Raw genomic sequence first — 27,841 nt, forward strand, 5'->3', positions numbered from 1 at the left:
TTCCTGTGGATTCGGTCCCTTATTTGGTGCGTAGGACAGACATTTGCAAGGTGAAATTTTGTCCTATGTCTAAATGCATATATGAGTGGTTTTATTTTGAAAAAATAACGAAAGTCTTGTCGTCCGTGTGCTGTATAAATAATAGCAGGTTAAGTAAGTCCTTTAAACGCGTTCTGTCAGGAAGTCTTTTGCGCATGCGCCTCTTTGTCGCCATCTTGGCTCCAGCTGCTTCAGTTTCATTCCTGTAACATTGCATCATGGGAGTGCCAAAATGGCCACAGTTTCGCGGCTACTATAAATTAAGCCTCGAAACGATTCCTGCGTTTTGTTTTCTGGAGACTAATGGCTTCGTTATTTTTTAGGCGGGTTGCTGGAATCTCTGGAGCCTTGGCTGTTATTGCCGGAGCTTATGGGGCTCACGGTGGGTTTACTAATAATCTGAAAGAAAATGCACAATATTTTTGAAGTGTACATTAAAAAAAACTGCAGCACCTTACGAAAAGAAAGAAAATAAACCACAAAGTTCGCAAGGTTACTGAGGCCCTGCCTGCGGTGAAGGTTCAGGGAAGTAAGGATAAAAAAAGTTGCACGTTAAATAAACAGCTCGATGATTGTGCGTGTGTACTTTTATATTATTGTTTATTCATGCATTTTAACTATGGTGACTAAAACGGAGGACGGATGGGGGTTAATCGACACACATCTCCAAAGTAATGACTGAAGTTCTTTTTTAATATAACAATAAAAGCTTTAACTTTTAACAAGTGTAGCGATACGTTTGTAAAGGATTATCTACCATAATGGCAAAAAGGATATCAAAAATATTGTCTTTATTTTTAAAAGGATTAGTTTCTCCTTTTAACACATTGCAAGTCTTACGAAGGAAATGTCGAGACCGTTACATTAGTTTTATCTTGCATTGGTTGCAGAAATTATCGATTGTATGGAAATGTTTTTGAACACTTAGACATTGCTATTTTTCGTGACAGTAAAACCAGCCACACACACCTGCCATAACATTTATTTTCCACTGATCTGCAACCATTGTGATGCCTAAACATGTAAAACGCCACATTCTCTGGACCACCCGCTTTCTTACTTTTGTTTATGAACTCTCCACCTTAACAGCAGTTCTGTGCTTTATAGCGTGAATGAGTTTCTAAGTCACGGGCAACTTGATTTGCGGCTATTATAAGCGTACCAGCTCTACAGGTCCGAAACACTGGTGTTTATTTTTATTTGGTAGATGCCTTCATTCAAGTCAAGTTATAATACGTACAAGAATTATTAGAAGGTGTAAGCATTCTAAGCAACAGAGAACAAGACCAAAAAAAAAAAAAAAAACAGCAAGAGGATGTGATACACCTACTATGTAAATTATACTTGCACCTAGACTTAAGAGTTAGGATCCTAAACTCTTTGTCTGTATAACGGAGATTTTTTCCTGTAGAAGAGAAACTAAGCAGTTCCAAAAATGTTTAATGAAAGGCTCATTTACAAAAGATGATTAAATTGGGTGCAGTTTGAATAGCCAAGGGATGATCGTTCCACAGCTTTGGAGCGAGAATGGAAAAACAAGTGAACAATTTTGACACCTGTTCTTGTGACAATATCTGGTGTTGAGTTGTGATGCAAAATTACTATTTTCTTCTGCAATCAACAGAGTCCAACTGCCATACTTGTTTTTTCTTTAGGAAAAAAATATATCTGCTTTTCATAGCAACATTTTTTATTTGGTACACAGTACAAATTTTATACTGCATGAGAGCCCTAAAAAGAGTTGTGCCTGTTGTTTCAGATATGGGTTCCTGGATTAAGTTTGAGAATATTATTTTTACTCATAATACTTTTGAAAGATCACCGGCCAGCATTCTGTCTAGAATATGAGTTTAATTGTTTTGTGCCAAAAATATTAAATTAAATGTATTGTAAATATTCTTTGTTGTTTAAACTGTTTTGCCCCTTGTGTATTTATTCTCTATGTATTTATAAATATTTAACTTTCTAATTTAACTATATTAACAAAAAATAATGAGCCAAATGGTATACAACTTTTTTTTGTAATGAACTCTAGCTTGGTGTGTAAAACTTTCTACATTAAGGATGCAGTAAGTAAAAAAAAAAAAAAGGTAAAATAAAGGTTGATCAATATACATATTTAAGATGCTTCCTGAAAGATGCAATTTATTCAGCTAATTCTGCATAATTTTCAGATATGCAAAAAATTTTTTTATTGGTGACTTGTTAATTAGTCTGTGAATTTTACAGAGAACACACACATTTTTTTAACCTGGCCTTTCTGTTCAAGTTTGGGGGGAGTAGGTGCCTGTATTTAAAGTATTGGGACATGTTAGGAAACAGTTGCATATGAGGCGCCAATTGATCTAATAATCTTGGGTTTCCTTTATTCCTGGAAACACATGAAATTAGTAGTACCGTAATGTCTCTTCACCTTGAACCAAACAGCTTTAAAGATCCCTTCCTACGTCATAAAGTAGGTGTAGTGTATACAAAGGGAGAGGATGTTACTTTCTTTTATATTGGCCCAAAATGTCTTAATTTCCTTTAGGGACTGATTTTTTTTTTTTTTTTTCTTCCAAGCTCAGAACGTTTTGCTTGTGTTTTTGTAAGTGACAGAGTGTGAAACTAAAGCACCACACAAACATGGGTTCACAGATTAGTGTGTTGTATATAGTAAGTTAACATCAGGCTGAGAATTAAATACCTCTAAGCTGAATTGTCTTAAGTATAAATCATTTGGTGTATTATTGTAAAAATATATATTGAGCTTTAGATAGAGATAGATAGATAGATACTTTATTAATCCCAATGGAAATTCACGGTGAGTGCCTGTTAGAGTGGGAACAATGAGATCATTACTCTGAAAAAGAGTGGAAATATTCATCCGTGATGAAAGAATATTTCTTTTGCTTCATCAAGTTCATTTGTTTTCTCTTTTACTTTTCAGGGAGGTTAGGAATTGTATAGCTGTGTAGGAGCAGATCAGTATGAACAGATTTTTTTCCTTTCCAGAAGCAGAAGTTAGTGCCTGTCCCAGTAGCGCATTGCAAAAAGCAGGAACCACACCAGTTAACTGCAAGGAACCCTCATAAATCCATACTGCTTATTCTGTTTGGATTAGAGGTGCAAGTTAACCTAATGTGCATTTGGAATTAGGAGGAAAAAATAACTACCAGAAGAAACTTTATACAAAATGCAGACTTGGCACAGTTAAGTGAACCCAGATCCCTAAAGGTAACCACTCTCAGTACCATTCTGTCTTATTGTTTTTATCCATCCATCCATTTTCTAACTCACTGTGTTTATTATAGGGTCATGAGGAGCTGAACCCTATCCCTGCAGCACCCTAGTGCATTGCAGGAATCAGACTATTGCTTGCCACAACAGCATTTATTTATTTGGCACATTTTCGTACATGAAAGTAGCTTAAAATGCTTTACAGTTGTAATGGCAAACATAGTCACAAAAAAGACATTAAAAACTGTTTTTTATACCATAATCATTCAAACCACCAGGCTAAGTCAGGTAGTACCAATTTGGAACCACCAGTCAGTCTACCCCAAATGTCTTTGAAATGTGAGAGGAGACCTGAGTGTACGGAGGGAAGCAAATATGCAATCTCTATGAAGACAATAAATGACTGCACATGTCACGACTGCTGCTGCAAGCAGAAAGGTTATCAAGAATCGTTTCGTTACCTCAAGAAAATAGTACTGTACCCGGCATATGTGATACATTGTATTATTTCCAGTTTACTTAATTTGACACGAGCATGCCTCAGAAATGAGGAAAGCATATTTTCTTAAATTGAAAACTTTGCTAGTTCAAATGCAAAAGTGGGCTAGTTATTATTATTTTTTAAATTATAAAATAGGCTTCACTTTAGAATGCAGTTTCATGTGGCAAACTACTATGTGATTGCGGGAAAAAAAACTTGACTTGAAAAATACCAGGGCTGCACACTGCACCATTGTTTTGCTTGTCATATCTGTTGGTTTCTCATTTTGTCTACTACCTTTACACATCTGTCAACTTCTATAGAGCCTTTTATATCTATCTGTCAGTTTGTATGTTGCATTTCTGTCTGTCTATTGTGGGTGACACAGTGGTGCACTTGTTAAGAGTTTGTGTGCTGTAGATTCCTTGGATTGAATCACCTGTATGGTCTCTGTGGTGTTAGCACGATATCTTCACACATGTGCAGATTGTTCCATCTGGTTGTCAGATTTTTGCCCACATCCCAAAGATGTCAGTCTCACTTCAGTTGGTGGCTCTAAATTGGTCCTGTACGAGTGAATGTGTGCATTACTGTGCCCTATGTTCTAGTGGTGCCTGCCCATGGTTGTGTCCAGTGCAGCTGTTAGTGGCTTCAGTTCATGGACTGGAGTAAGTGTGTTTGAGAAGTATGGATGCCCCAACATTATTGTAAAACAAGGTTTTTCCCCTTTAGTATGTTTATATTTTCTATATGATATTTTAATGCTGTAGACGTTTCGAACTTCGAAGGCAGTTCCAGATTGAAAGATATGAATTAGGCAATAGGTGAATATTTTATACTTTTAGTAATACTACCATGTAAATTCATTTCCATGCTCTTTATCAGCCTGTCTCAGGGTTAGTTCATTTTAGAGTGCCTTTGTGGTAGACAAGGAACCAGTACAGTTATTTTTACTGTAGTTACCAAAAACCATAATGAAGATATTCTGTCAAATACACCAGGGCATTATTGGTACAAATTATTTCAGTTCAATAGTATGTGTTCTTTTTATTTATTTTATTTTCTTAAAAAATGTGTATTATATATGCAGGTAAATATAACATTTCAATGTGCCTTATGAATAATATATGTGTAGTACTGAAATGCTTGCCTTTATAGTTGTGTTTTAGCTTTAATTTACTGTGATGTGTTTAAAATATTAATGCATTGCAAGCCTTCAAATATTGCAAAAACATGTAACATTCTTTTAAGTGTGTTTACTTGTATTTTTAGAATATCACATTTGCATTTTACTATTTTACATGAGCATGAAAATGACTACCAAGTGACATCTTGAATTAAAAAAAAAAAAATCCACATTTCTAAAATGGCCAATGGGTGATTTACTACTGTTTACAAAGAAGGTATTTATGGATATGCAATGTTTAAAACATTGCTGTGGCAGGATTTTTTTTTCTTAATAGAAATTAATTTTCAGTTTTATGTTTTCTGCATAATGCAATTTAAGAGGAGATTAACATAAATTTAAAACTATTAAATCAAATCCACAGTGCTGGAATGATTAGCAATGCTGTGTCATGGCTTCAGTTCATGGCCCAGTTACTGTATGGTTCAGTTCAGTTCAGTTCGTTCTTGAATGGTGTTTATCACTGACTACTGGTTTGGAGCATTTACACATATTTATACTTACTTGATAACAGTTACTAAACTGTTATCAGATGATTCAACACTTGCTTATATAAACATGCAATTAAGTTAAACACTACTTAATCACAATAATTAATATATCAGGTCATCACAATAGAAAGTCCCCACTAACATAATAATTCAGCTGTGGCCATGAGGCAAGGAAGGAGAGGAAAACAAACCCGAGTTGTGTGGTGTTTGCTTGTGCAACATTTGTTGATACTAGTGTCACTCTCTGTGCCTAATTTTCCATTATCAACACTAAGATGAAAACCTTGGGTTGACTGTCAGTTTCATTGGTCGAGTGTGTATGTATGCTAATGAGTTTGTCTGATGAACAGTTACTTTGTCTTTAGTAGGCTTCTTTGCCTTGTTCTCAAAATTGCCAACATAGGCTCTGCCTCCCAGTAATCAAGCTCTGGACTAAATTGTATAACAAAATGAATGGATTGATTTTTCAGTCCTTTTTACCATACATAGATGAAGAGTGCTTTAAGTGTTGAAAAGCCGCTAGTAGCACTCCTTAACAAGCTGCAATGAAAACCGTCGGCCAAGTCCCTCCAGGGTGAAAAGGAGCCTCAGTGCTAGATAAAATTCTTCAAATGTAATGTGACTTTGTCAAAGGTTCAAATGCAGCTTACCTGGTTAACGTCATACAGATTTTTTTTTTCTTATTTACAAAGTACTTTAAATTCTTTTCTGTTTTGAACCCTTTGCTTTTTGTCTTCTGTAGGTTTTCGAAGGAGTGACAGGGACGAATACCTAAAAGAGGTAAAAAGAAAAAACCTGAGAACTCCATCTACAGATTAGATTTCATACAATGATTTTGTTTTCATCTTTGATGTGAATCTGAGTTATTAGATATTTTGTGATCTGCTGTAAAGTCATGCTTTGCCTTATTGCTATAATTTTATACTACTTGAAAGGAGAGAAAGAATTGTGCTTGGGCTCTGAGACAACTGTAAATTAAATTGGGTCACTAATAATAGCTGACCAATCAACACAATAACACAGGCCAAAATAGTTAACAAAAATGATTAGAAGTGGCAGCAAAGATAAAAGCCCCTATTGATTGACTTAGCAATCTGACAAGTGGATAATTAAGCCCCAAGTAAAGACTGAGGGGGGATACACCGTTAAAAATTCAAATTTCAAATGCCATAAAGATCTTAGCCTAATTTGCTGCGGCTGCTAGTTGCCTCTTCTTGTCAGCTAAGAAGCTGTGGAACTTAATTAGCTGTCTTTCCTGTTCTGGTTTGAATACTGGAAATGGCTGACATGAAAAATAATAAAGATAGATCTCTGAAGTGAAGGAACGGAAGATAAATGATTACTTTAAATTAAAAGAATGAACCTGCCTAACTAAGCTGTGAAAAATGAGTGTGCCGTTCTAATTTAAAAATATAGGTACAGAGTTGTTGATTTAAAATTTAGGCAGTACCTTGACAAAATGTAGAACAGGTGATTACAAGCTAGTGTAGTGAATAAATATAGTGTATTAAATTGGTTCTTAAACTTAGTCTTGGGAACCTTTGTGGCTACACTTTTTATGTTATAACCAACTTCAGTTTTTATCTGGACTGCTAACCGAATTAAGCAAATTATTTTCCAGTCTCTGTCTATTTTGGGGTCAGTGTAGAAATTGCAGAATTAAATTGTGAATAGTATGTACCAAGCATTTATGTATGTAACATGGAGATAATTTTGTGTTTTATTTTTTATTTTTTAAATCTTGGTTTTTAGGATTTTCCTCATAATCATGATTTTCATTCAGCTTTTCAAGATGTTCTGGTTGTTTAATCCATAATTACTATTGAGCACGACATTAGCAAGTCTGATGCTGAAGTAGTTGCAGTATTTCAGCATTCAGTGTTGTTGGCCTGGTTGTCTGCTGTGCAGTACTTATTGTTGTCATTATTAGGATACAATTAAGGGAGCAAAGCATACTGAAAATAGGAAGATTATTAGAAACAGAAGAGAGAAGCACCTAAAGCAATAGCAAAAGCACAAGTATTTGCAAATGTCATTAAAATGTAAAAATTGCACCTCTATGCTTTTCTGCAAGAACAATTAAAGGACAGGTAAAGAAAGACCACTGAGTAAATGAGATCAATTAGAGGTAAAATACTCACTAGTTCTGAAACAGCTTGGGTAAAATCTTGTAGCCAAATGGGGTTCTCTGGACTGAATTTAGAAACCACCGGTATATTTTAGTAATATAGTGCTAATTAAGGTTATTTTAAAATATTTTGATATGAAAGTATTCTTTGTGTTTCCACACTTATCTTTTTGATAGGTGTTTGTAATATACCTTTATCAAACATGCTTAATAAAATTCAGAGTCCTGAGGGATGCCAGAGCCTATATGAGCAGCAGCAAGGCCATAATTAATCCTGGGCAGAGTGCCAGTCCACTCTGAGACTCTTATATGCTTAACTCTCTATTCACATTTAGAAACACCAATTAAACCTAGCCCTTACATCTTTAGGATGTTGAAGGAAAACCTATGCAAACATGAGTAGAATGTGTATAGGCAGTCGCCAGATGTAAGATTTAAATCCTGGACACAGGATAAGTGTGGGAGCAGCACTATCATTTCAACATGTTTTCTTTGCAATATTCTATTAACATCATCATAATGACAGAATGTAGAAATTTTGGGTAGTAAAACTTTTGCACAAGTATACTTCCATTTTATGACCCCTCAAACGATAGAATATGAAAATGTGCCTAACACCTTAGAGCAGACAAAATAGTTTATTTGTGGTTAGTTTTTGTGACTGAGTATTGTGCTAACTGTAAGGTCTTAAACGTGGAATCTAACATTTGCGTAACTGATTTAAAATGAAATTAATATTTTACTTGGATTACCAGGCCTCAATCAGTGCAGTTTATGCCCAGCAACAGGATTTGTTTTTAAGTTTGATCATTAACTTTTTAACACTTTATCTATTTTTTTTTAACGTAAATCATGTTTTTATCATGAGTACGAGAATTGTTTGCTAGCATAGTTCAATAATTGTTTTTCTCTTTTTTTTGAAAGCTTTATGAGACTGCTAACAAATATCACTTCTTGCATAGCCTTGCTCTACTTGGAGTTCCCCACTGCCGAAAACCTTTGCTGGTATGTATTAAGGGTAAGACTGGAAGTTGAAATTCCAAAAAGTAGTATTCTTATGAAAAATATGATAACCATAATAATGTTGGTATTTTGTAGTTACATCTGAACATAAGTTAATCCCAGGTCAGCCCTAGCACCTTGCAAATATTTGAGGTGTGCATTTTTGGAAATGGGATTTTGAAATGGTCAGCTGTATCAGAAAAGTAGCCAGCTAAGGATCAGAGTTGTTGCCCGTTGTTCCTCTATACATAAGCACAAAACATCTATTTTGGTGCATTATTGCAACCCTAGTATCAGCATTTGTTTTGTCCTTGTACTTGTCTAATACTAATTTACTCGAACTTTGCCAACATCATTGTATGTCAGTCTTTAATGGACACTGTTGTTTTACTCAGCTTAGTTTTAATATTAGTAATACATTTTGTTTTTATAGCACCTTTCCCATGCTCAAGGCACTTCAGAGTCTCAGAAAGAACAGCAGGGTATATGTAACATTGGATACAAATATTTTCTCCATAAAACACTAAAGTGGATAAATACAGGATATACAAAGCATTACATAGAATTAAATATAATAAAGCAGAGTAAAACACCTAATTCAATATTAGAGGAATGGCCTGAACAAATAACATAATTTGTGATATAACATACACACACATTATTCTATGCATCTAGACAGAGGTAAACTGAAAGAAGGGGCAGAATGTCAGGTTAAGTTAAAAGCCTTCTGAACAGTGTGACCAGTAGGGGGTGCTGCAGCCTCCCAAAACTCAGACACAATAAAGCCCCAAAACACTATGCTTAAATAAATGCTTTTTATTGAGCCACAACACCTTCTCTACAAGAATAAGAATCAGTAAACACATCAAGCACAGTTCTCCTTCCTCCTCCAAGAGCGTAGCTCACTGACTCTGGACTCTGACACAGTCCAAATGAGGCAGTGGTCTCCCTTCTAAAGTCGATCCAGGAACTCCTTCCGATCTCCTCTCTAAGTTGTCCTGAGCAGTTCTCGATTGTGCGAAAACCAGGGCAGTCCTCCCCCGGCAATGTCCCCTTTTGGTACCCAAAGAACCTGACAGAGTTGCATTTCCGGATTCCATTTAATAATGCAATCCTGCAGGAGTGTCCTAATCAGGTTTAGCTCCGAGGAACATGGCCACCTGCCTTGTGGGGGAATGACCTGCTCCTTGTGAGCCCGTTCTCTCCATCCTTATATTATGGCCTTCTGTCCAGGTATGAAACGTTCTGTTATCCCAACCAGGATGCCTGTCCTTCCTTCCTTCTGGGCAATCACAACCAAATGAGCTTTAAGTTGTTTTTTAAAAGAATGAATTGAATCAGCTGATCTAATTAATTTAAGGAGGTCATTTCAAAGTCTGGGTGCCATACAGCTGAAGGCCCTGCCACCCATAGAGTGCAGGTTAGTGTAAGGCACAACAAGATTGCCTTAATCAGAAGACCTTAGTGGGCAAACAGGAGGACAACAATGGAGAACGGCACTGATGTAGTCTGGTGCAAGGTCATTTAAAACTTTGAAAGTTTATTAATAGAATTTTATATTTAATCCTGTATGACACAGGGAGCCAGTGAAGGCAAAACAGGATGGGTATTGTGTGCTCGCTGTTGCTGGTCCATGTAAGGACTCTTGCAGAAGAGTTTTGAATCAACTGGAGCTGTGATATAAGATTTGAAGGGGCAACTGGCAGTGGGGAGTTACTGTGCGGGATGTAATAAAAGTATGTTCAAGTTTCTCAGCATTAGAAAAGGAGAGGAATGAGTGAACACCGTAGATATTACTGAGGGCTTCTTAATGTGGTTTATGTGAGTGGAATAAGAAAGGGAGGAATCAAAAATGACATCAAGATTCCTTGCAGAAAAAGAATGTGTGAAGAGATCATCATCAAGAATTTTTGAAAAAGAGCTAATTTTCTTAAGCTGAGCTTTACTGCCAATTAGCATGACTTTGGTTGTGTTACAATTTAATTTTAAAAGAGTTCTGCTCCATCCTAGTTTTAATTTCACTGAGGTAAGTTGTATGCTGAACAAGCTCTGAAGAAGTTTCACTTTTAACGTTGAAACAGAGTTGGGTATCATCTACATAAAAATGATAACCCAGTCCAGAGCTACAAATAATTTATCCAAGGGGAAGCATATAGATACAGAAGAGTGAAGGGCCGAGGACAGAGCCCTGAGGAACTCCTTGTATGGCTGCCCTTGAGCTGGATCTGCTGTTGCCAAGACTAACAAACTCTTGCCTAACAGTCAGATAGAACTTAAACTACTGGAGTGCAGTGCCAGAAATACCCAGAATGTTTTCAATTCTGAACAGTAGAATGTCATGTCTGACAGTTTCAAGTGCTGCATGGAGGTCTATCAGAATTAATATGCTGGTTTGTCCAAAGTCTGCTGCCATAAGCAAATCATTAGTTGCCCAAAGCAGACACATTTCACAACTGTACTGCACTCTGAAACCAGACCGAAAGGGTTCCATCAATTTATTAGGAGTTAAGTAATTGTTTAGTTTGTAGGCTACGACACCTTCAAGAACATTTGACAGGAAAGGTAAATGAGAAGTAGGCCAATAATTATTTAGATTGTCAGCATGAAGACCAGACTTTTTTTAACTATGGGATTACTGAAGCCATTTTAAAAGTTGCAGGCACAAAGTCAGTGTCAAGGGATTTATTTTTAAAAGTTGTTAGGTTAAAATTGTTAAAGGTGTTTATTATTGTCGTAAAAGTCTAGATTATGGCATGAAGGCAAGATTTAAGAAGTTTGGTGGAGATGGGTGTCCAATATACAAGTAGTCTGCCTCATCTTACAAAGCAGGTCATTAACAAATGCTGACTCGACTGGTGAAATTTTAGAAAACAAGCTGGATGGAGTTCGAGGACAGGGAACAGTATAAATGGATGATGGATTTATGTTAGTTGAATTATTTAAATTTTTAATGTTATTATAGAAAAAGTGGAGGAATTTTTCAGACTTGAGTAGAGGAGGTACTTGGGCCAGATGCAGGTTGAAGTATTTTATTAACTACAGAGAACAGAGCCCTTGGGTTATCATGTATTATTCTGCCATACTGCATGTTCTTGGCTACACTTAGTGAATCCTTTGTCAGCCTTTTGATGGTGAGAGAAAGCTTGGACATACACAGTGAGGGGCCTGTCTTACATGACATTCTCTCAAGGTACCAGCCAGCTACTTTCCTAGCCCGTAATTCTGAGTTTACCGTGGAGCTGAATGGTTAAAGGAAATCGCCTTCTGTTTTAAAGGAGATATTATATCTAGTGCTGAATGAAGGGCAGAGTTATAGTAGTCACCAAGACTATCTAATGGAATAAGGGAAGAGAGGAAAAAAATCAGAAATGCATCCAACAAGGATAAAGGGACAGATATTTTTAAGGTTTCTGAAAGAAATTTGACGTTTACAGGAGGAGGAGGAGGGAGAGGCAATTAGACAGTGAAAAGTACTGCTTTATGGTCAGAGAGGTTAAAAACACTGCTGCAAGTGTTGCAGACAGATAAGCCAGATGTGCAGATCATGCCTATTATATGACTATCAGAGTGGATGGGAAAGTCAACATGTTGCACCAAGTCAGAGCAGTTCAGAAGGGACAGGAATTAATTTCTCAGTTTAGCTGCGTTTGACCAAAATTTCTAAGGTTCTCCAGCTTTAGCTTACTTCATAGAATAATTCAGGCAATAATGCAACACATGTTCAAATAATTCTACATTCTAAATGTCTGTTTTAAAAGTTTTAATAAACTCAAAGCAAACAGTTCACACAAAAATAGAGAAAAAAATATTACAAAGAATAGCAAAGTTCATGTTTAAAGAAAGTTCTGTTAAAGCTTGTTTAATTTCTCTCTCACTCTCTGTCATAGTTATACTTTCAAATGTTCATATGTTCTTTAAAGGCTGTAGAAAGATCAGGAGACAATCAGAATGGGCATACAATAATATGGTAATGCTCAATTTGTTAACTAATGTAACTGTTCATGCTTTTAGTGAGACTATTTCCAAACTGGCTTCATTAATGCTTTGTTTTTATAGGAATAGCTAAGAAAGTTCCATTTCATATGAAGTTATAGGGGGTAAAAGATTATGCCATAATGTAAGTAATTACCAGTATGTGAAACTAACATTCTGTTGAAATTAAGCAAATATGTATGTGAATTTTGCGGTGGGCTGGCGCTCTGCCCAGGTTTGTTCCTGCCTTATGCCCTGTGCTGGCAGAGATTGGCTCCAGCAGACCCCCGTGACCCTGTGTTAGGATATAGCGGGTTGGACAATGACTGACTGATTGTATGTGAATTTAACATTAATTAAGATTGGCTCTTACTCAGTTTAGTTGTAGGAATGTCTATATGGATGTTGAACTTGCCAAGAAGAATGACTGCATATGAAAGGAAACTTAAGTGGGTTAATAATTCAGTCAGATCAGATAAGAAATGGCCATTGTATTTTGTGGGATGATCATGAACAATAAGTGAGATAGGACCAGGTTTTGTTATTAGTTTAACACTAGTTCCACTGTCAAAATGTCGTTACCCCAAACACCAGACTATATATAAAGATGTTTACATGCATGAATGTACTGTATGTGTGTGCATGCATGAGAGAGCAAGCGGGAAAGACAAGAGACAGATTTGATATTTTGCTGGGAAAGCATACAGACTGTGAAGTCCAAATATCGTTTTCAAATAAAGATGTTTTTCACAGTCAAGCAGTTATATTTGATATAATAAATACATTTCATTTGAGTAACAGCCTGTGTAAATTTGTTAGTTGTAAAAATCAATGCTAAATGACACATTATGTCTGTGTGCTGTTGTAATTACCTTGACATCACATGAGCGTGATTGTCACAAAAGTAAAACCTCACATTCAAGCTTTTATATTTGATATAATAAACACATACATTTGATTTGTGTATACAAGACCTAATATTTCTTATTTCGTTGTACATTTATACAGATCGTCGTAGACACGGAGTACATGTGACGTGTATGTATTTCAAATAACGATATATCATTACCTATATAACTCATTGCTAGATAAAACCTTCAACGTGGACTTAAGATGAAAGTGAAAATTCTGGCGGGGGGTGATAAATAGAGAGGGTTAGTGTCAGGAAAGGCAATATGTGGGCTGAATGGGAGGTGGGTGAGTGTAGCTTGAGTGCTGCTAATTGATACGTTTGCAAAACAAAGGTGGTTATCGATGAGCAATTGGTGTGGTGATTAATACTTACAAGGTTCCTTCCATGTGTTTAGGAACAGTAGTATGTTCATGGGGAACAAAATTTTTCAGACTTTTAGGGAAACTATAGAGCTAGACACTTGAAAGACAATAGGCTGTCAATTGGGATTCCTTTGACGTTTAACTCGGATCTAACAATTACTGCGACCCGTACGCCTTGTCTTGAGCTGCAAGCCTTTGTGAAGTAAAACGTATCCGGATGGTGTTGCCTCCCTGAGAGACATAAAGTTGTTTGGTTTTTGCCAAGCTTCTGTTAAGCATAACATATCAAGGTTACAGTATGTAATGAATTTTGGTAGCATCAGTGCTTTGCCATTAAGAGATATTGTGTTAAATAATTCAGTATTAGCTAATGAAGGTTCGTTGTGCACAGATCCATAACCAGAGTTTATTCTAGCATATTGTGAATTTGGCACACTGGCACTCTTATTTCCAAAGCCATGAGTAGGGTGGCATATTCCTGAACAAAAACTGCTGGTAAACTTTCCATTTGCAACCCGGCCATGTCGGTGACCTGATCCGCAATGTAAATAATTCGGCACTGCAAAATACCATTGCCTTTTAGGACATCTTAGTCTGACCATTTGCTCTGGACAATTGTTTAATATGCAGGAGTTTATCACAAGAGTAGTTCCGCATAGTACAAAGTCAATACTAATCTGACAGTGGTAGGGTACACTTAAGCAGCACAACACAGCAGAGAAGGTGAGATGGGTGGGGTGGTGTGGTGCAAATTAGTGACTATAGCAGTGTAGCAAAAATTCATTAGAAGAATTGACTGATGCCACTGAAAGAATGATCCTTTAAAGTAGGAGATATTATAAAATGCACATGAAGATAATTACAAGAATTCAGAGGTTCCAGCATATAACCATATAATTATAACCCGTGGATATTGCAGCTGTGATCGCCTTACTACCGCAAGCTTGCTGTGTGAGAACATCAGAACATTTCTCCAGTTGAAGCACATATAGATGGCATCGAGAGCAATCTAGTGTGACCATTTTAATTAACTCTTTTAGGGTGGGTGTCGACAGGAGGGGTTGAGGGCGCATGTCGACATCCGGGGTAGAGGGTGACAATCAGCTGTTAATAGCGACAAAACTCACTGTTACGTCACAGGCATTCCCTCTCTGCTCGGAGGAATGTTAGACTCATTGACTCGGCATCTAATCCTTGCGTATGCGTGAGTTACGAAATGTAAACAAATGTAAACAAAGGCAAGATGGCATCGACATCTCACGAGGGAGTGAAGCGAGTGCAGAAAAGAAAATACTCGACAGACGATGTTTTGTGGATTATCACTGAGTCGGACTCTGATTTTTCAGAATCTGATTTTGTTGACAGTGATCAGGAGATCGAGCAAGAGAGTAAGGAACTGGCATCAGCTGATTGGACACCTGCCGATACTGCCTCAGCTGATTGGCTGCCAGCTTAGCGCAGCCGATGCACCTACGGCAAGGTTCGTGTGGGAGGAATACCCAGACATTGATCCGTGGGAGCCAAACTGGCTACCGTACTTCACAAGACAGCATGGCTTGCTGTTGGACACGACAGATTACCGGCCGCTGGACTACTTCAGGCTGCTCTCTCCTGATACTGCTTTTCAGCTACTGTTAGACGAGACAAACAGGTATGCAGAGCAATTCTTTGAAAGTATAAAGTTCAGCCCCTGCTTGACATTGCGGAACCAACATATAAACAGTTTTATCAGCCTGGCCGTGATTTGTCTGTGCATGAATCTATGATAAAATAAAAGGGACACCTTTTTTTCTGACAATATATGCCAGACAAGCCCACAAAGTATGGCATAAAAAATTTTGTACTGGCAGAAGCAAACACTGGTTTCTGCCTGAAAGTAATTACATATATTGGAAAGTATTTCTTTCAAAGAGTGAACTGTCCCTTGACAAGTCAGGTTGTGCTGGAGCTGCTTCAGGGCTATGAACATTTGAGTCATGTTGTATACATGGACAATTTTTATACATGCCGAGAATTGTTCATGGAGCTACAGAACAGGGGAATTAAAGCTTGTGGCAGAGTGAGGGTGAACAGGAGACACATGCCTTCACAGTTGAAGCCAGACAGGCTGAAGAGGAAAAGGGGTGACAATCTCGTTTTCATGTAGGTGAAAACTTGGTGGCATTGGCATGGAATGATGTCAAACGGGTGACTTGTCTCTCTACAGTACACACTAACAATATATGTGAGAAAGTGCAGTAACAGACAGTTGAAAAGGAGGCACCAGTGCAATGCAAGCAATTGGCTGCTTTGAGCGATATCATACTTTGCTGGACTTTGCTGTGTAACATGTATGTGATATGTACTGTATGTGAAATCACATAGTATGTAGGCTCATAACACATGCAAGACAGTAACATTTGTCAAAAGTAAATATTTTTTCTGATTTGATATGTTAAACAATTGCTTTGTGTTCTTTTTTTAAAAAAAGTTAGTTTTTGAAAAATATTCAGCCCTGGGAGAAAAGAAACAAAAAAAAAATTAGCCTTAAAAGAGTTAAGAAGGCAAAACATTCCCAGATTCTAGATCACCATAATGCAAAGAAAAATGTTCACAAATCAGACATCTGGCAGGAGTGGGCAATCAAAAGAAAGTTTCGTCCAATGAACCCACAAAAGATTCAAATTAGTTGTCCCTGTGGCTGCGAACTCAATCAAGGCAAAGTCCTTAAAAATAAATCCAAATGTAATAAAAATAGTGATCAATTGTATCAATTGAACTATACATACAATAAGAGAAAGAAGTGCAAGGTTCAATGTGAATTTTAACAAGTGTTAACAGGGAAGAGTGGCAACAACATTTATCCTCCAGCGTTTCCTCCTACTGACAGAAGCGAGAACTGAGGATCTCCTTTAGTAATCAAAGTAAAACTTTAATATCCAACAGCAGTAACATTTATTTCTATAGCACATTTTCATGCAAAGAATGTAGTTCAAATTTGTTTACAAGATATCAAAGAAAAATCAAGAAAATAAAAATATATCCATCCATCCATCCATTTTCCAACCCGCTGAATCCGAACACAGGGTCACGGGGGTCTGCTGGAGCCAATCCCAGCCAACACAGGGCACAAGGCAGGGAACCAATCCCGGGCAGGGTGCCAACCCACCGCAGGACACACACAAACACACCCACACACCAAGCACACACTAGGGCCAATTTAGAATCGCCAATCCACCTAACTGCATGTCTTTGGACTGTGGGAGGAAACCGGAGTGCCCGGAGGAAACCCACGCAGACACGGGGAGAACATGCAAACTCCACGCAGGGAGGACCCGGGAAGTGAACCCGGGTCCCCAGATCACCCAACTGCGAGGCAGCAGCGCTACCCACTGCGCCACCGTGCCGCCCATAAAAATATATAAGAATAGGAATTAATAAATAGCATACCAAAATTAATAATGCTGGGGAAAAAAAAAAAACTGACAGGGGTTCCAAGGCCAAAAAGGCCCCCAGGCCCCACTGGGCATAATTCTTCATGTTCAAATAAAAATATTAAGGCAAATCAATCATATTTAGAGTCTTCCGTAATTGAGCGTCCGACTGTCCTATTTTTGAAGATTCACACTATGAGAATAATCCCATTGGAGCTGTCTGATTCTTACTCTATAGATATAACTTATAAAGTCCACCTTTGTTCACACAAAAAATATTAATAAAGTGTAACAGTCAGTTTAAATATTTTTCTTATATATAAATAAAATAAATGCACACACATACTTAGTTATGTGCCGACTTGCAGCTCCATTTGGCACTGTCATATTCACCATATGTTGGTCACAAAGTATTCAGGTCATTGCAAACCAATCTTCGAGTCTCCGCTGTCACATGCTGGGTCCATTAACACTAGAATCCCTGGTTTGTGTTTACCATTTCTTGCCTTGCGTTTCCTGTCATCCTACATTTACCCAGATCATTGTAGACCCAGAACACCCATAACATGTATGTATTCCAAATAGCAATATATTATTTACCCTATATAATTCCAGACACCTCACGTCCAGATAAACAGACTTGAGCTCTGAGAATTTTGCGTCTCACTTCAGCTGTGTTGGTGGGTGATGGGATAGGTGGCTGCTTGCACTGATTGACACATTTACAAAACAAAGACACTGATGAAGAGGTTCAAAGAAATTTAAGGTGGCCCTGCATTATGACTTTTTTCGTAGGCTTCAGGGATTCTAGTACAGGTAGTCCCCAGGTTACGGACATCCGACCTACGAACTAGTACACAGCTACAATGCACGCGCCTCAGTAACTGCCGCTCCGTCATCTTTGGCCTGGGGATGCTGCAAGCGGTGGCTGGAGGGGGGCGATTTCGCTGCTCGCACAGTGTAGTGTTCCTCAGGCGGCTCCCAGAGGCAAGCGGTGACCCGTGGTCCATAGTCACTGGGGCCACAGCTATCGCTTGTGTGCAGGATGATGGTTTGCTGCCTGCCCACTACGCCGCCACAGCTACTGCTCCTGACTGGACGCAGTTTGGATGGAGCGGAGGGGGGCGTTTCACTGCCCGCCCAGCACACACGGCTGGTAATGCTGCAAGCGGTGACCAGGTTGTGGCTGAATGGGGCGGCGGGGGTAGCATTGTAGTGTGCCTCGGATGGCTGCCTGTTGAATTGGGGTTGGGTGATTCACTACCCGCCTTTGTTCGCACCGTGTTCATTCTCGGTAGGCGGACGCTGCAGAGAGCATACTGCAGTGGAAGTTGTCTCTTGTCAGTACATCAGACGTGTTGATGGGTGCCTTCCTGCTGTGGTAACATGTACAGTGCTGTGCAGAAGAGCTCATCTTAACCTTTTGTCTTCACCCTTCAAGAATGTCTCTGAAACACAAATCTGATGCAAGTGCTGGTGATACAGTAAAGAAGAGAAAAACCATCACCATTGAAAATAAAGTAGAAATAATAAAAAGGTCAGAGAGAGGTGAAACTCCATCATTCATTGGCAGAGCACTTGGTTACAGTCGGTCAACAATAGCATTTATTAAAATAATGTACCTGTTCCGACTTACATACAAATTCAACTTAAGTACAAACCTACAGTCCCTATCTCGTACGTAACCCAGGGACTGCCTGTATTAACAGAAAGGCAGCTCACGGTTAAGAATGTAAGAGTGTGCTGGTGGTGGCGCTTTGTGGGAGGAATAACAACTACTTAACTGCACATCAGCAATACTCATAACCTTTTTGGACAACTAACCAGTGGTGACACCAGGTACAATATATACAATTGTGTTCATAAGTTTAGATGTGAAGTTGTGAAATATTGGCCATAGTTTGGAAAATATAAGCAGTCATGTAGAAAGCTTTCTTTCTAATTAGGGAGTGTGCTCTGGTGAAGCAATTTATTATCACATAATTGTGCATGCCCTATATTAAAATCATAATGATAACTGAAATCACCCAAATGGGCCTGATCAGAAGTTTTACATACCCTTGAATTTTGGGGTTGATAATGTACGCACACATGAAGACATACACAGGTTTAAATTAAGAGAAATTAAGGGACAGTGCCCACACATGAAACTTCTTTGATTATAATTAGTGTCTGTGTATAAATAGTAAATTTAAATCCATGTTGAGCTGCACTGATTTTGACATTTCTTTTGCTTTTCTCATGGCTTGGCATCTAGCAAAGGATCTGCAAAAAAAGGTTGTTGAATTGTATAAATCAGGAAAAGAATATTAAAAGATATCTAGAGATCGGAAAATGCCTGTTAGTAGTGTTTAAACTCTGATTAAAAAAAAGAGTGGAAAGTTAGAGGTTCTGGTAGACCAACCAGGATTTCAGCCACAATTGCTAGGATCATTTGTTGAGATGCCCAGAAATACCCATAAGCCACTTCAGCTGAAATACAGGTGCTGGTCATAAAATTAGAATATCATGACAAAGTTGATTTATTTCAGTAATTCCATTCAAAAAGTGAAACTTGTATATTAGATTCATTCATTACACACAGACTGATGTATTTCAAATGTTTATTTCTTATAATGTTGATGATTATAACTGACAACTAATGAAAGTCCCAAATTCAGTATCTCGGAAAATTAGAATATTGTGAAAAGGTTCAATATTGAAGATACCTGGTGCCACACTCTAATCAGCTAATTAACTCAAAACACCTGCAAAAGCCTTTAAATGGTCTCTCAGTCTAGTTGTGTAGGCTACACAATCATGGGGAAGACTGCTGACTTGACAGTTGTCCAAAAGACGACCATTGACACCTTGCACAAGGAGGGCAAGACACAAAAGGTCATTGCTAAAGAGGCTGGCTGTTCACAGAACTCTGTGTCCAAGCACATTAATAGAGAGGCGAAGAGAAGGACAAGATGTGGTAGAAAAAAGTATACAAGCACCCTTCAGGACTGCAGCTGGAGTGAGTGCTTCAAGAACCACCACGCACAGACGTATGCAAGACATGGGTTTCAGCTGTCACATTCCTTGTGTCAAGCCACTCTTGAACAAGAGACAGCATCAGAAGCGTCTCGCCTTTGGACTGCTGCTGAGTGGTCCAAAGTTATGTTCTCTGATGAAAGTAAATTTTGCTTTTCTTTTGGAAATCAAGGTCCCAGAGTCTGGAGGAAGAGAGGAGAGGCACAGAATCCATGTTGCGTGAGGTCCAGTGTAAAGTTTCCACAGTCAGTGATGGTTTGGGGTGCCATGTCATCTGCTGGTGTTGGTCCATTGTGTTTTCTGAGGTCTAAGGTCAACGCAGCCGTTTACCAGGAAGTTTTAGAGCACTTCATGCTTCCTGCTGCTGACAAACTTTATGGAGATGCAGATTTCATTTTCCAACAGGACCTGGCACCTGCACACAGTGCCAAAGCTACCAGTACCTGGTTTAAGGACCATGGTATCCCTGTTCTTGATTGGCCAGCAAACTCGCCTGACCTTAACCCCATAGAAAATCTATGGGGTATTGTGAAGAGGAAGATGCAATACGCCAGACCCAACAATTCAGAAGAGCTGAAGGCCACTATCAGAGCAACATGGACTCTCATAACACCTGAGCAGTGCCACAGAATGATTGACTCCATGCCACGCCGCATTACTGCAGTAATCCAGGCCAGTGGAGCCCCAACTAAATATTGAGTGCTGTACATGCTCATACTTTTCATATTCATACCTTTCAGTTGGCCAACATTTCTAAAAATTCTTTTTTTGCATTGGTCTTAATTGATATTCTAATTTTCCGAGATACTGAATTTGGGACTTTCATTAGTTGTCAGTTATAATCATCAACATTAAAAGAAATAAACATTTGAAATACATAAGTCTGTGTGAAATGAATGAATCTAATATAGAAGTTTCACTTTTTGAATGGAATTACTGAAATAAATCAACTTTGTCATGATATTCTAATTTTATGACCAGCACCTGTACAGGTTTCTCTGCAAGTAAGTGGTGTTGCTCTTTCAAGATGCACAATAAGGAGGTATTTGAACAAAAATAGGCTGCACGGACGAGTTGCAAGAGTTGCAAGAAAAAAAACCTTTACTGCGCCAATGGCACAAAACCACTCAAGGCCAATGATAAAAAGTACACCATGCCTACTATGAAACATGGAGGTGGATCTCTGATGTTCTTGAGCTGTGTGAACTACAGTGACGCAAGTAACTTTGTGAAAAATATTGGAGGACGACTTAGCATTCATCAGCCTGAAAGCTGCGCATGGGACACACTTACATTTTCCAACATGACAATGATCCTAAACACAAGGCCAAGTGAACCCTTTGTTGGCTATCGCAGAAAAAAGTGAATGTGCTGGAGTGGTCATTTCAATATCCTGACCTCAATAACATTGAGCCACTTTGGGGAGATCTCAAACGTGCAATTCATGCAAGGCAACCCAAGAATTTATGGAACCTGGAGACTTCTTGCCAAGATGATTGGGAAGCTCTCTACCTCCAGAGAAAATCAAGGGCCTCATCCACAACTATCATAAAAGACTGCATGCCATGTTTGATGCTAAAGGGGGCAATACACAGTGTTAAGAACTAAGGGTATGCAGACTTTCGGACAGGGACCGTCTCATTATTTTCCTTATTACTTTGTTTTGTTTAATGGTTTTGCTATTCTGCGATGCCTTGTGGTTTAATTTGGATTCCATTAAAAGTAAATGAAATGTCTTTTGCCTGATCAGTCATCTCATCTTTGAAGTCTGGTACACATCTTACAAATTCTGCCTGGGTATGTAAACTTATGAGCACAATTGGTGTCTGTGTGTGAGTATGTATATTTATATATAATATATATTGTGATATGTGGCCGGCAGTTCATCCCGGCCAATACCTCCACACCGCCAGGTGGAGCCCTTCTTGCAACATGGAGGTGCCCTGAGTTCCAGCAGGGCCCTCATGGACAGTGGAGTTTTACATCACATCCCTGCTGGATACCATGGGGGCCTCCAGGGGATGCTACAGGAAGGCACAAGGATTTTTATTATAACCCGGAAGTACTTTCTAATCACGGGAATGGAACTGACAAAGTATTTCCGGGATGAAGAAAAGAAGTTTTCACCTGACCCGGAAGTGTTATGAAATCACGTGGACTGAGAGAAAGAAGCACTTCCGGGTCAGGGACTATAAAAGGCCTGTGGGAAACCCCAGCAGATTGAGCCAAGTTGGGAGGAAGGGTGACTGAGCTGCTGGGAGTGGAGGATTGTGTATTGTGAAGTGGAGGGTGCTTTGTGCACATTAATATTATAATAAATAACATTATTGGACTTTTACCTGGTGTCTGACGAGTGGTCTGACGACAGCGCCCCCAATCTGTCACAATATATATTTATATATATGTATATATGTGCGTGTGTATTTATATGAATGTCAATAGCTCCTGTACAAAGTCTAATATTTTAATAAGCAACAGGAGCAAAAAGATGCTGTCTGAAAATATGATCAACAAAAATGTAAACATTCTTTCACATCCCACTCCCTCAAAAAAACAGTTGTAGTCTGTATTCCAGCACTTGCTTGAGGTTTCCTTTTAGGAACCAATATGTACCTAAAGAAAATTTAGAAAACAAGCACATTTGGCTCCTTCATCTTTATGTGCACTGTTTGTCTGTTGCTATAATATAATGCATAACTTAGTTAAGTGGTAGCGTTTACATGATAGCTAGCTAAAATGCTGAAAGGCGACAAGTTCATTATCTCTCCCTTGGCCTGTTTCTCAATAGGCGTGGAGGAAGGGTCCCCTGATGCAACAACAAATTAAGATTTTACAGTTTTGGGGAGGGTATCTTCATTGGATTTTTAGAGAATATACTTATTGTATTCACTGAAATTTTCCATTCAGTAACTAAAAAATAAATACTACTTAAAATCAAACTAAAAAATTGAAATGGAAACATTGTTATAGTTCCACAAGAATTAGTGAATACCATTATTACTTAGGAGTTTTTCATTTATGTAAACTCTTTAAAAGAGAAATTTCTGGAATCAAACTTTTCTTGCAGTCATGAGTGTGTGTCAGTAAGTGAATTGTTGAATCTTGAACTGTTTGAAGTTTGTGTAACACATACTTAGGTGTGACACTGTAAAGAGCATTACAGTATTGTAGATACAAAAAGATAAAAGCACGAATAACAGCCTAGGTAGCAGGAAAGCCTAGATAGGATTGAATACACAAAATGATTTAAATTGTAATATTTGCAAAGAAATGTTATATGAACTTTAAGTGACAGTTCAGAATCAAACATAACCCCCCAGACTTTGCAGACAGGTGCTGACACTAAAAGTTTTACTTCCTAAAGTAATTGCAGTTAAAAATATGGAATTAAGGTTCTAGATCCATTACACATCACATCACTACATTACACTAAATAGATGTTACTTTGGTTTTAAAAACATAGTGAACTACATAAATGTAGTGTTGTCTGGTCCTCTTTTTTTAGCAGTGAAGTGTAATGTTTTAGTGGTCCTGCTAACTGTTCTCTGTGATTATGTACTTCTGTTACAGCATTACATGTTGTATCATAGGATCAACGAGACAATCGGGTCATCAGGTTTGACTTGTGCATAAGTATGAGCTGAACTACATGCATGTCTGGCCAGTATTGAAGTTTTAAAACGATAAGTAGATTTTAGTTTTGGAAATAACATGTACACTAATTACAGGCACAGAGGTAGCCACATAGTTTTAAACTTGCTTTGATTTTTACATCCTTGCAAATTCTCCAGCCAAGATCTGCACCTGCTTCCCTTAGTCTAGATAGACCAGCTAGAGAGTAGATGGCTTGTTGCAGTGGTAACTATACTTGTGTCTGTTATAGTCAAAAGATGAAATAGAATATATTTTTGGTACTGTTTGTAACTCCATCATGTGAAAATGATTGCAAGTTACAGATGAGTGGTAACAGCATCATGCTCTCAATTCCTCCACAAATCATGTATTTTTACTTCTGAACTATTCCATAGGTGAATAAAATGCCAGTAACAAAAGACTTATTTTATATTTGGTGCAGTAATGGAATTTTCCTATATTATTAAATTAAACCGTGCAACATTTTTCAAATAGTTGGTGCCATTTTGGAAATCCCCAACAGAACACTAGAAAACGTTTCACGAGAACAGTCCTTTCAGTTCAGCAACTCTCACCAGTCCTGTTCACTTAATTCTTCCAAAATAACAAGTCTAGTTTTAAAGGCCCTTAAAGTCTTGCTGTATACCACACTATTTGGTTACTTATTCCATTTGTCTATGATTCTCTCTGTGGAAACAATTTTGTTTGTCTAAAATTTACCCTTAACAAGTTTCTAACTGTACACGTGTTCTTACTTAGCTCATTTTAAAGTAACAGCCTGGATCCACTGTACTAATTCCTTTCATAATTTTAAACATGTCAGTCATGTTTCCTGTTAATTTCAATTTGTTTAAACTGGAAAAGTTCAGTTCTTTCCCTGCACTCATGGACTCACCGTAGTCCCTCTTCTCTGGACTTTTTCTGGTCTTATTTAACTTTCTTGCAAAACCCAGAAGATCCTTGCAACAGAACCAAAATTCCTGGTGGTGTAGTTAGATAGATAGATAGATAGATAGATAGATACACACACACACACACACACACACACACACACACACACACACACACACACACACACACATACATACATACATACATACTTTAGTAATCCCAATGGGAAATTCACATTCTTCAGCAGCAGCATACTGATACAATAAATAATATTAAATTAAAGAATGATAATAATGCAGGTGAAAACCAGACAATAACTATGTATAATGTTAAATGTTAACGTTTACCCCCCGGATGGAATTAAAGAGTCGCACAGTTTGTTGGATTAGGTCTAGCTAAACCTATGGAAAATCAGGGTTCAATCACTTCATGTGAAAGATAAAAACCTTTTCATTTATTATGTTATTTAGTTACTTAGCTAAGAAGGCGATGATACGGCATTTGAGATAATATTTTCCTTCATTGTACGGTTCAGGGTTTCCATATACAGTAGTATAACAAAGAATAGTAAAAATAAAATAAGTGACTGCTGGGAATATCAGAGACACCCCATGAACTTTTAGTTTGACCGTACCCCATGCAGGAAGGCCCTGGAAGAGGTTGTTTAGGTCCGTCTCAACTGATTACAGTGTTGATGCTCCATCTAGAACATCTAATATTGTTGGAACCACTGCTTGGAATGTGTTGTAGATTGTGTGCATTTTGATTGGCCGAGAGTATTGGAGAAAAAAGTGGTGACCAAGTGGATTGGATAAATCAACACTATATTATAAAGAGCTACTAGTTTACATCCTTTTCTGCCCACAAAAGTAGTACATTGTTGGTCTTCACATACGTGGCAATATACTATTATGTGGCCACAAGACATTAAAATGCATGTTTATATACAAATTAGAATAATCTCAATTATAGGTTAATAGCCCTACAGAAAACATATGAGCTTATCTCATGTGAACTTCTCTAGAACTAAACTTAGGTGTGCTTATATTGTACATGTTGTGTACCAAAACTGAGCGTTTTCTTTCTTTCTGTGGAGACTACTGAAATGCTTGAAATACACTTTCGAAATATTAAAAAAGTGGTATGTATAAAGTCACAGGTTTTTCTTGTTAGATTTAATAAATTGACACATTTTGCCTTTACAAGTGTGATTTAACTGTAAGATCATTAAATTCAGTTTAATAAAAAAGGAAATAGTTAATTACAATATTTTATAGCACTGAATCAGAAAACAGAAAAATTACACTGTATGGCCAAATATTTGTGAATATCCCTCCAAATTATTGAGTTGAGGGATCTCTGTATTGACTAATTATGAAGGAATATAGATACAGAAGCACAACATTTATACATACATATATACACATATGTATGTATATATATATTTAGGACCTGAAAACAGCTCTCAATTCAACCCTTAACGAAAGATGTCATGTACATACCTTTAACATTTTGTTTTCCTAATATGCTACACACCCAGGATTTTCTGAAGAGCCTTAAGCTAGCAAGTATTGTGATGATCTTCACTGTTAAGCTGTTAATTAGGTTGTCGGTTTCTGTCCTTTTGGAAAGGACTACAAGGCAACTTCGAAGGCTCTGGGTCTGCAGTGAACCACAGTTAGATCCGTAATCTCCAAATAGAAGACATTCAGAAACAGTAGTGAACGTTTCCAGGAATCTTTGGACTGCCAAAGTTACTTAAAGGGTGTGCTGCGTAAAATCAATAAAGAAGTAGCAAAAGATCATAAAGCATCGAAAGAGCTGCATTTTTAATTTCTTTCAGCAAAAGTCAGTGTTCATAACTCTGCAATTAGAAAGGAACTGTCAAAAATGTACATCATTGGAGAGTAGTAAGGCAAAAACACTGATAGCCAAAAAGAAAAATACTTATGTCTCATTTGCCAGGGCACACCTGGATGATACCCAAGCCTTCTGGAACATTTTATGAACAGATTAGAGTTGAACTTTGTGGAAAAAATTTATTCAAATTATGTCCAGGAAGAAGCAAGCAAGTGGTGCTATTTTGTCAAAGTCCAGATGTAAACCTAACTGAAATGCTGTGACAGGCACATTGTTTCTAAATTAAAATGATTTTACAAGGAAGAGTGGATTAAAATTAATTCATGTTGATATTAAAATCTGATACAGTATTGCAGCTGAATTGTGGCACTTCACTAGTTAAATCTTGGGGAGCAATTACTATTTCACACTATGCCAGTTGATTTAAAAAAAAAAAACAAACAACTTTTTCAGTCAATGCATGACATAAAATCTGTTCATTCAGTTGCCTTTAATATCAAATTTTGGTTAAAGATCTGAAAACCATTAAGTGTCACCATTTTGCTTTAAGAGTGGTATTCGGGTAAAGGTCCAAATACCTTGTTGCTTCTATGAATTAAATATGGTGTAGGTTAAAGAAGAGTGAGACATTTAAATATGCATGGGAGCAGATGTGCATAGCATTTCAAGTCTTAACACTGGTACCATATGTTAAAAGAATGATGTACCACCAGACTGAATCAGAGACAAAGCACACAGATAGATGAACTGGACAAGACTTCTTTTCCATGGCTAACCAAGCAGGTATGGTTTCCCTACTGTCTGCTTCCTTCCAAAGTCTTAGTTTGAGTATGCATGGCCCATTAATAAAACAGGAAGTCAGGGAGTCACATGCAACCCTCTGCTGTAGTTGTTTGCAGAGCTGTCTGTTTAATACATGGCCATTTTGTATTCCAAATTACCAAAGGTATAATTGTTTCTAATTATTTTATTAAAAATCATTTATTAATAAATATGGGGGTATTCTGAAAAGTATGTAAGAGTTAGGAAGGATTTTGATTTTAACAATATTAATTCTCCCAATTACAATGAGATAAATAGATGTAGTAACTATGCACTCACTTCTTGTAGGATTCTTATTGTATTGTAGAAATTAAATCTGAATAGATCTTTAAGTTCTCGTGTGACTCTTACACCTAGGTAATTGAACTATTCTGAAACAATCAGTGATTGTTACCTAGTTTAATTTGCTGT

At 37.7% G+C, this 27,841-nt stretch overlaps 1 protein-coding gene across 2 annotated transcripts in view; it reads left to right on the plus strand.

Annotated features, from left to right (window-relative positions):
* The first annotated feature begins 271 nt into the window (after nt 1-271).
* The window catches only part of tmem256 (transmembrane protein 256), a 67,342-nt gene continuing 39,772 nt past the window's right edge, over nt 272-27,841 (plus strand). Inside the window, exons 1-3 of one of the 2 annotated variants that reach the window (XM_028798446.2) lie at nt 272-421; nt 6,159-6,196; nt 8,469-8,562. In XM_028798446.2, coding sequence (XP_028654279.1) covers nt 343-421; nt 6,159-6,196; nt 8,469-8,562 — 211 coding nt within the window. In that variant the 5' untranslated portion in view covers nt 272-342. The remainder of the gene's footprint in view (nt 422-6,158; nt 6,197-8,468; nt 8,563-27,841) is intronic. The other variant, XM_028798447.2, reaches the window with a different exon arrangement.

The sequence above is a fragment of the Erpetoichthys calabaricus genome, chromosome 3, assembly GCF_900747795.2.
Source record: "Erpetoichthys calabaricus chromosome 3, fErpCal1.3, whole genome shotgun sequence".
NCBI classification, from domain to species: Eukaryota; Metazoa; Chordata; class Cladistia; order Polypteriformes; family Polypteridae; genus Erpetoichthys; species Erpetoichthys calabaricus.